The sequence below is a fragment of the Prorops nasuta genome, unplaced genomic scaffold (genome assembly GCF_024137725.1).
Source record: "Prorops nasuta isolate Cenicafe-Biocafe unplaced genomic scaffold, Cenicafe_Pnas_1.2 PNAS00001, whole genome shotgun sequence".
NCBI lineage: Eukaryota > Metazoa > Arthropoda > Insecta > Hymenoptera > Bethylidae > Prorops > Prorops nasuta.
In genome coordinates this window covers 13,672,582-13,683,164 of record NW_027116798.1, presented here as the reverse complement: position 1 = coordinate 13,683,164, position 10,583 = coordinate 13,672,582, and the positions used below count along the sequence as shown (strand labels likewise).

The 10,583-nt window shown below is 27.6% G+C and overlaps 1 protein-coding gene across 1 annotated transcript; it reads right to left on the bottom strand.

Annotated features, from left to right (window-relative positions):
* Positions 1 to 397: 397 nt before the first annotated feature.
* Positions 398 to 10,357, bottom strand: LOC136772679 (putative nuclease HARBI1). The gene is made up of 5 exons (XM_066725809.1): positions 10,204 to 10,357; positions 3,623 to 3,860; positions 1,244 to 1,460; positions 1,019 to 1,154; positions 398 to 924 (listed from the first exon to the last, which is right to left on the bottom strand). Exons 1-5 carry the CDS (start codon positions 10,355 to 10,357, stop codon positions 398 to 400), a joined length of 1,272 nt encoding a protein of 423 aa, XP_066581906.1.
* Positions 10,358 to 10,583: the final 226 nt, after the last annotated feature.

The following is a 10,583-nucleotide window of genomic DNA, read 5'->3' as shown; positions in this document are numbered from 1 at the left end:
CGAACAATAATGACATAAGGAGTTGATAATTATTAGATAAGTATAACATTGTATTTTATAATACAGGATGTTAGTATACTTTGTGGTACTTTGTGAAATTTCTTTTTCAGATAAATTAAGATAGAATATTTCTATTTGAATTGTTGAGGATAGAGCTGACTGGATGAAGTAAAATTAATATTTACATATTTTCAACACTGTGCGAAGAAGATGTATACTTTCATCATTTATGTGCATCAGTGATTATCAGGAGCATATTAATTGCAAGAAACTGTTAAGGTATTTGAAAATCATATGCTAAACTTCCAGGGTTTGAAATCATTAATATTTTACAATGAAAAATGTTTATCTTTTAGTTAAAAAAAATACATTTTTATAACAGCTTTGAAATAAATTATTATGACAATGAATACATAATTGATCTTCGTTTTGCCTCAGCTATTCCTCGTAGTTGCATATTTTCATCATGAATCTCATTAGAATAAACTTCATTATCATCGTCATCTATTTCTAAATCTTCCTCTAAATCAATACCCTCATGTTGAATAATAAAATTGTGTAAAACACAAGCTGCAGCTATAATTTTGTTGCCTAATTGAAAATCAGAAATATCAAAATATTTAAGGCGTCTAAATTTACATTTTAGCAACCCAAACGCTCGCTCAATTACTACTCGCGTTGAGCATAAAGATCTGTTGTATTTTTCTTGGTTTTGAGACAAGTGGCCGGTATCTTTAAAAGGTGTTAATAAAAACGGTTGTAACGGGTACGCTGAGTCACCGAGCAAATGTTCATCAGTAGAGAGTGATGTTGGATTCTCTAAATGTTTTGCTATAGGACTGATTCGGAATACAGTGGCATCATGCATTCTTCCAGGTAATCCAATGAAGCAATCGATAAATTTACAATATGGATCGCATATTCCTGTAATATTTGTTATATATAATTGAAACTATAATAATCTTAAATGTCATGAATTACTTATTATAATATTAGCCATGATTATCGAATTTATTACCTTGCAAAATTATGGAATGGAATCCCTTCCTATTATAAAAATCAACAGCATTTTTAATAGGCTGCTTACATGCTATGTGGCAGCCATCAATACCACCAATAACATTAGGGAAGCCATTGATTCTGTTTTTAAAAACCTACAAGAAAAAGAGAAGTTAAAGAAGAAGCAGCACTAAATACTCTATATTCTTTTTAAATTATCAATATTACTTATACACACACACACACACACACACACATTTGACAATATTTTCCTTCGATTACTATCTGGCCATTTAATAAATTGAGGCATTAAATCTACCAGAACTGCTACAATTTCCTTAAAAATATTATGACCAGAACTAGGAGCAATATTAAATCGGTCACCCACTGCTAAAAAGCTTTCCTGCTTACTGATAAGCCATATCGTAAACAATAATTTTTTTTTAATGGTGCATATGTGTCTGGATTACCATTAATTGTATTTCCTACAATATTTATTAGAATCTGTAAAAAAATGAATTAATTATCAATTAATAGCACACACCAGGTTAATAATTAGGATCATTATACACACATGCGTCACAATGTCTAGATCACAATTACAATAATATATTTAATAAATTTGGCTCAACTTATTTCAAAACTACATAAATTCATCCGAAAATGCTCTTTGAATTGCATGTTGTTGTACAGCGGAATAATTTTTTCATAATACTCCTGATTTCGATGTTTCTTGTTTTGAACTTCATCATTAATTATTAAATTCAGTCCTGGGGTAGGTTCAGTAATTTCAGGAATATTTGTTAACATTTTGTTAACCAAATCACTTTCATCTAATAATAATAATAGGAGATCCATATTTAGTTAACCTCACTGACACTTCAAAATAACACTGACGTTTTCAAAAAATTTGTTTACAGAACGCCGCCATTTTTGTTTTCGTCGATCTAACTCAACGTAGCGTTCAGGAAAGTATCAGAATCTTGCTACAGTCGATCAGTAGCTGCTCACGCAACAGTTGTCTGGGCTGAATGCACCCAATAACAGGACAAGATAATTTTGAATTGTTTTTATATACTGTATGTATGACAGTCACACAAGAATTAAGGTTAAAATATTATGAATTAAAATAAAATTGAGAGTGTTCAAATGTGGTAGAAAAATATTCTTGAACAATAATAATTAATATGCTAATAGATTCATTAATTATTATTATATATTCTCATTTACATGAAATCTAACCATTGCAAAGAAGTGAAATGTAAAGGAGTTTAAATTTCAGATAAGGAAATTGATTTAGTAAGTAATGTTAAACTTGAACAAATAGCTTTGTAATCTTTTTTATGTTAATTGTTGCAGGCTTTTTGGCAGGAGACATTTTAAGGAATACATGAAATTAATCAGATGCTACCAATTATTCCTGTCGTCCATATTAATTATGCTAGCTTAAACTACGCGCTAGAAGATTTTAAAATGATTGCCTACCACAAATAATTTTATCACTTGCAGAAAGAGGTACAGGTTTCATCTTATGGTAGCTGTTGTCCAAATGTATTATCATCAAAAGAATCTAATAACCTTTATATTATTGATAATGAATATCATTATATGATTACCCTGAAAATTTGAAATTGTTTCATTATTTAAAACCCAAAATAGCTGTCTGTATAAAAATGGATATATTTGCATTGTAGTACATTAAGCCTAACATCTTTGTCTACCACTAAAAGAAGTTTTCTTGACTTTTAAACACTTAATTAGCTTAACTTGTTCACTGTAATTGGATCATGATGTTCATTATTAATAATGCGAAAATTGTTAGATTATGTTGATTAGCTTATCTTAAACATTCTAATTTAATTGTTTGATTGAAGGGATATACGTAGGAAGCATGTCAAATAACGCTAAAGTTGGATGAGAGTCAGGAAACGTAAATTCTGCACAGCCTACTTTAAAATATACCCTAGGCTTCAGTATTCTAAAGCAAGTATCTACATTTTTCTTTTCTTTTTAAATAATACAAAGATATTATTTATTCAAAAAATGCATTCAATTTCTCGGATAGGTCAACATTGAGTTCCAATGGCAAATTTCATTGAAAAATTATACATACAAGCTATATGCTAATTATGTATTGCCTTTTGCTCTTAATTACATCATACTTTCACAAAGACATTCCATCTACCTCTATTGCAATGCGTAGACCAATATGGCTGACAAATATATTACACGGTACAGGTTTTTGAAGTTACATACCAATCTAAACCTTCATGAAATCATACATTTGCAGTTATCCGAATGATAATTCTGCTTTTTAATTTTTAGCTACTTCTTCTTTACTCTCTAAAATGTATTCTTTGGAAAAGTACTGCTGGTATCTACATTTTATTCTTGTACTTATAGAAGGGATGTGTAAAGAAATACTATTTCTCCATTTTATGTGTCTGATTTATTTATTACTTCAAATTTGATTTGGCTCTTATTATTAAGGTACCTGTTATTTTTTAGTAATACTAACTTATTTACCATATCAACTGACAAACCATTTTCAATGATTATAGTCTCAACAATCTGATCGTGTTTTTCAACTTCATCTTTATGACATTTCATGCTCTGAATTTACTTAATCATAAGATTCATCTCATTGGCTTTCAATATTTGTATGTCATTGAAATTATTAATTAGATTTAATATTTCTTTATGCAATTTATTAATATTTGTTCCCTCAAGTGCATCTAATTCCATATATAATTGGGAGACCTCTCTATTAAAATTTATTGTTGTTTTCTTCTTTTCTCTTGAATTAATGCAGGTATTGCTTAAATCTTCTTCACTTTTGTATGATAATTTGTTTATGTAATCTGTAAAACACAATTTTAAAAGTAATTATTATGGAAAGATATGACTATTCGAAAAATGGAAGTTTATTTAAATGCAATTATTTAAGTAGTTTTCGTATTTAAAGTAGAAAAAATTACTGTTTAATATAACTTTCGTAAGAAAAAGTCGGTAATTAGAACAACATTGGAAATATATATAATTTTACTATTAATTCATTGTTATTAAAAACAAAAGGTGCTGCTTGCTTAAAAAGGAATTAATGTTGGGTCTTTTTCCGAGAATTTGATTTAATGTCCTATGATAAGACTCGCAGATATTATTTGTTCTATTCTTTAATTTAAATACACTAAAGTGTTCTGGCATTATTTGGTTTAGGCAAAATGATTCATAGTAATTAAAATATTTATCAAATAAATTTTGAAATTCCAACTGCGTTTCTTCCTTTATTAAATAAAATATATGTTTGATATAACGTGCTGGTAAAAGGACTAAAAGAGTTAATCTTTTCAATATTCTGTATCTTTCAGGATATTTTTCTTTATTAATAACTCTATTATTGAGCGACATATTTCTTGCTTTTTTTATTAATGCCTATACGAAATGTCAGATTATTAATTTATTTAACTAAATTAGGTACAATATTTAAACTAAAATATAATTTAAAGTATATAAATGTGTTAAACATACTTGTAAATAATGAAAAAAGCAATGGTTAATTTTTATTTGGGGAAAAACTGTTTTAGAAGCCATGGATAATGCATTTTCATAATCTGCCATGAATATCATAGGCTCAAAATTTACAACTTTTGTTTTTAAAAATGAAAAAATTTGTATGTAGTCTGTAGTTTGCTTTCTTTTCATTAACGCCCATACACATGGAATCGCCTGCATATAGTAGCAATTAATGAAAGAAAACTGAGTACACAAATTAGTTAATTAATATTTAATAAAAGTTAATATATTTTACTTTATTAGGCACAGTGTCAGTTTTTATCAAAATTGAAAGAAGCTGCATATTTCTTTCCTTTAAATTAGGACAACTCTTAAACGTTCCATCAACAAATATTTGTGTGTTACCATTTACATTATTCAAAACATTTTTAGAATAAAATATAAAGCTGTTTGCCTCTCCATTGTTTTTAATTATTTCACATTTAATATTATCTAAATCAGTTTCAGTTTCTAAAACTATGGCTAAATTTTGAAAGTTATTTTCTTTCAGTATAATATTTATTGGTCTACTCTTCTTTAAATATCTTTGCAATGTACGTCTACATGTTATAAATTGAATAGTGTCTTTGATATGATGTTCACTATTAGACAAATTATATATATGTACAATAAAAAATTGCATGCAGATATTAATGACTATCATAATATATAGGGTTAGAGATTATAGGGTGACAACCCGAAAAATTTGAAAAGAGGAGACAATTTTAAGAAAAAAATTCAAATACAACTTTTTAATATGATTAATATTTACAGAGTTATATAACAATTTGTTTGGACGAAGGGCCAGTATAAATTTTTATTCAGCTCGGAAAATATTAACAATATGAAGAAATTTCATTAAAATTTTGTATAGAAGTAATAATAAGGAAGAAATAAGTCTAATAACTTTTTACTATATTATTGACATTTTTCCAGTTATAGAGCAAAATGTTTGGATCTGAATTGGCTACTCAGATAAACTATATAAATTGTTATGTAACTCGTTAAAAATGAACAATTTCAAAAAATCTATAGAATAGCTTTTTAAATATTTTGTAATTGGCAACAAAAAACTCATACGAAATTTTTTCGTATCATTTACACTTATCGAATTACTTAACAATATGTTTAGACTACATATACTGTTGTGTTACTCAATAAATATTAATAATACGAAAAAATTTCGTATGAGTTTTTTGTTCCAAATTACAATATCTTTAAAAAGGTATTCTATACATTTTTTGAAATTGTTCATTTTTAACGAGTTATATAAGAATTTATGTAGTTTATCTGAAAAGCCAATTTAGATCCAAACATTTTGTTCTATAACTGGAAAATTGTCAATAATATAGTAAAAAGTTATTAGACTTATTTCTTCCTTATTAATACTTCTATAAAAAAATGTAATGAAATTGCTTCATATTGTTAATATTTTCCGAGCTGAATAAAAATTTATACTGGCCCTTCGTCCAAACAAATTGTTATGTAACTCTGTAAATATTAATCATATTAAAAAGTTATATTTGAATTTTTTTCTTAAAATTGTCTCCTCTTTTCAAATTTTTCGGGTTGTCACCCTATAATCTCTAACCCTGTATATAGGTATAAAACCTTATAATTTAATTATAAATTATATTATTACTTAATACCTAATGTTTTTCTCAATATTATACAATTCCTTTGCCTTCATATTATTGTTATCAATGTTTGTTCGGCATTCGTAATTCCCGCCAGGAGAGAGCAGTTAGAGACCATTGACAGAGCTGATTGGTTAGAGGTGGCGTACTGTTGGCGTAAATCCTCGTAAGGACCCGAAGCGTGAGAGGTGGGGAGAAGCCGTATTATATAAGGAATTGCGAGGCAGATCTCGGGGCGAACGATCCATTACATGTTGATAGATACAAACAAATCGCAGTTGAAGAGTTATTTGGTAGTTATAAATTTACTTTGCGATCTCCTTGTAAATTATATTGTATTAATAACCAAGTTTCGGTGTGTTGTGTACGGGTTTCCACCGTGTTCGTGGTTTTTCCCGCTAAAAGAGGGGAAAATAGGGTTTCCACCACGTTCGTGGTTTTCCCTCAGAAAAGGTATGATAAAATATAAATGACTAGTTTTGATGCAAGAGTGATCGAACTATTTTTATTTCATTGAGCCCTAAACCTAGCACAACTGAGTCTCCCTGTCTTGAGAACAAATTATTTTATTCGAGTGAATAACTTAAAACAAAACAATGTTTATTGTTTCCTTTATTATTTTATAAAATATGGATTTTTTATTCCCAATTTTGTCTGGAGCATGATTGTGCTCTTTATCAGCAGGATAAAATTGATCTTTATGATAGATCCCATGTGCTGGGCAGTTTAATTTTTTATATTTTATGCAACTTAGATGTCTAAATGTAAACAAATAAATACTTTATTATAAAGCTAGAATATTAATGTTAAAAAATATAATATACAAACAATTTATCATTTCTTCTGCCTTTAATAAAAAATCGATGATTATCGAAAATCCACAATTTCCTTTCAGCTTTTCCTGATATTGTGTAAACAAATATTTTAACAGAGAACTAATATGAAGCGTTATTTATTCTAGATCTTATTCCAATAACTGTTATAAGTATCAAGGTTAAAAAGATTAACGATTATTAACAAAAACCGATCTTTTGATGTGTACATCGATATTAAACACATACACACTTATACACTGCAGAGAATAAAGAGGAAATACAGGTAAAAGAAAAAAAAATGATATTAAAAGTTAAACAGATTTCTCAAATCTAAGGAGTAGATAATTCTTAGAAATTCTTTTCACATGACAGACAAATTTTATGCAAAAATTTAAATAATATTTGTGTAAATTTCAAAGCAAAAAAATTATTATAAAATAAAAGGAAATTGTGGATTCTCATTTATATAAATATTTCATTAAATTTATGTTAATGGTAATAAATACGTACTCTGTGTATAATTAGTTTACATTCGTTAAATTCACCATATACATTTATCCATTCAATAATTTGCTTCTTATAAACTATTACTGGCAAAAGCAGGCACATTATTTAGGAAATAAAATTTACTAATCCCAACTTTTATATCAGATAGAACAAGAAAACGTAACCACATGGTCTACTATTAAGTATATTTAAAAATTAATAAATCAATAAAACATACAAAAACCAGAAACTGAACTAAATATATAAAGATGTATATTATTAATCGAGCAAAAGAATCATTTCGTTCATAACGCAATAAAGATGAAAAAAATAATTTTACTAACATAATATAAAATATTTAATAATTATTAATAAATTAAACATCACAATCTCATATAGACATTTCTTTTATCTCAGCCAGCACTTTTCCAAAGAATACATTTTAGAGAGTAAAGAAGAAGTAGCTAAAAATTAAAAAGTAGAATTATCATTCGGATAACTGCAAATGTATGATTTCATGAAGGTTTAGATTGGTATGTAACTTCAAAAACCTGTACCGTGTAATATATTTGTCAGCCATATTGGTCTACGCATTGCAATAGAGGTAGATGGAATGTCTTTGTGAAAGTATGATGTAATTAAGAGCAAAAGGCAATACATAATTAGCATATAGCTTGTATGTATAATTTTTCAATGAAATTTGCCATTGGAACTCAATGTTGACCTATCCGAGAAATTGAATGCATTTTTTGAATAAATAATATCTTTGTATTATTTAAAAAGAAAAGAAAAATGTAGATACTTGCTTTAGAATACTGAAGCCTAGGGTATATTTTAAAGTAGGCTGTGCAGAATTTACGTTTCCTGACTCTCATCCAACTTTAGCGTTATTTGACATGCTTCCTACGTATATCCCTTCAATCAAACAATTAAATTAGAATGTTTAAGATAAGCTAATCAACATAATCTAACAATTTTCGCATTATTAATAATGAACATCATGATCCAATTACAGTGAACAAGTTAAGCTAATTAAGTGTTTAAAAGTCAAGAAAACTTCTTTTAGTGGTAGACAAAGATGTTAGGCTTAATGTACTACAATGCAAATATATCCATTTTTATACAGACAGCTATTTTGGGTTTTAAATAATGAAACAATTTCAAATTTTCAGGGTAATCATATAATGATATTCATTATCAATAATATAAAGGTTATTAGATTCTTTTGATGATAATACATTTGGACAACAGCTACCATAAGATGAAACCTGTACCTCTTTCTGCAAGTGATAAAATTATTTGTGGTAGGCAATCATTTTAAAATCTTCTAGCGCGTAGTTTAAGCTAGCATAATTAATATGGACGACAGGAATAATTGGTAGCATCTGATTAATTTCATGTATTCCTTAAAATGTCTCCTGCCAAAAAGCCTGCAACAATTAACATAAAAAAGATTACAAAGCTATTTGTTCAAGTTTAACATTACTTACTAAATCAATTTCCTTATCTGAAATTTAAACTCCTTTACATTTCACTTCTTTGCAATGGTTAGATTTCATGTAAATGAGAATATATAATAATAATTAATGAATCTATTAGCATATTAATTATTATTGTTCAAGAATATTTTTCTACCACATTTGAACACTCTCAATTTTATTTTAATTCATAATATTTTAACCTTAATTCTTGTGTGACTGTCATACATACAGTATATAAACACAATTCAAAATTATCTTGTCCTGTTATTATGATTTTATCTACTTATTCCACTTATTTTCTAGTCATATTATACATTAATTCAGTGTAGCCAACATTGTCTCGAAAAATGCTCAAATAGCGTAGGTAAAGTGTCGCCGACCCGTCAACATCGAAGATACATTTAGCTCAATAATTTTGCGTTAGGTGAGGGGAAGTAAGAATCAATGGAGTGCAGGAGCCAGGAATAGTTAAGAGTTTGTTCGTAGCTATCAAATGGCTCAATTAACCTTCTGTTTATATCAAAACAAATCTAAAAATTTAAAAAGACAAATATTATAGAAAATAAGAGAAGGACTTCTGTAAATAATGAAGAAGAAAAAATATATCAGATGAGTAATAATTAATAACAAAACGTGAAAGTTGTTAACAAATTTTAAGGAAATATGCTTTTTTTTATTTCTGTTACAGATTACATCTTACTTCTGATGAGTTTAAATTACTGGAAGAAATATTTATTGAGCAATGAATAAAAAAGGATTAATTTATGAAGCATTTCTGTGTGGTCCAGTCATTTCAATAATTGTGATATAATGTTATAATAGTAAATGTGAAAGCGATTGCTTTATAAACAAAGAAATTTTATTATAAATTAATAATGATATATGATAATGTTTTGATTCCTATTATTATAAATAAAAGTTATATAGTTCATAGGACCGAATCGGAGTAACTGTGGAGGTGGAATTTCTCACATTCACACAACTATAACAGTCTGTATAATACTCACAATATGAATTATTACTTCGCAATCTTAATTTACAATTTTACGAACATATTCATAATATGTAGTGCAATTCATTTGGAACCTATGTAGTTGCAGCAATTCCGACCATCTCTGAAATGCTTCATATTTCTTAAAATGAGACATCTGTCATTCCGAATCGTTAACTTCATTCATTACAACGATGCAATGAGGAAACAACCATTTCTGTTTTCCCAAATTGAAGGCATACATCCTTTGTGGCAATTGGCAAATGCTTTTTCACCGCAAACATTACGTCGAAGCCAGTATTTGTAGGGATCTATCGTTTCCCATTCATTCCGATACCTTTGGTCCCTCCTTCTTATAGCCACAACTTCTTTAATCATTGCAACATTGGATTCCATTTTAACAAGCCTACAAATTGTTAAGAACGACATAATTAATGAATTTAAATTTACGAAAATTGATAATATACGGTTGATTTGAGTAACATATCTTTCGCAGGTTACAAAAATGAAATTTCATATTTTTTATTAATATTATACAACAGATAATTTATAATGTAAATGACAGATATAGAAAAGAGTAATATTTAAACTATATTTTGTAAATAATTTGGATTTACAATTC

Coding starts and splice junctions, on each gene's coding strand:
- LOC136772679 (XM_066725809.1), bottom strand. CDS start 10,357: ATGGAATCCAATGTTGCAATGATTAAAGAAGTTGTGGCTATAAGAAGG. Junction 3,861..10,203: donor TGCCAATTGCCACAAAGGAT/GTATGCCTTCAA, acceptor TGTGTTTTACAG/ATTACATAAACAAATTATCA. Junction 925..1,018: donor CCATTCCATAATTTTGCAAG/GTAATAAATTCG, acceptor CAAATATTACAG/GAATATGCGATCCATATTGT.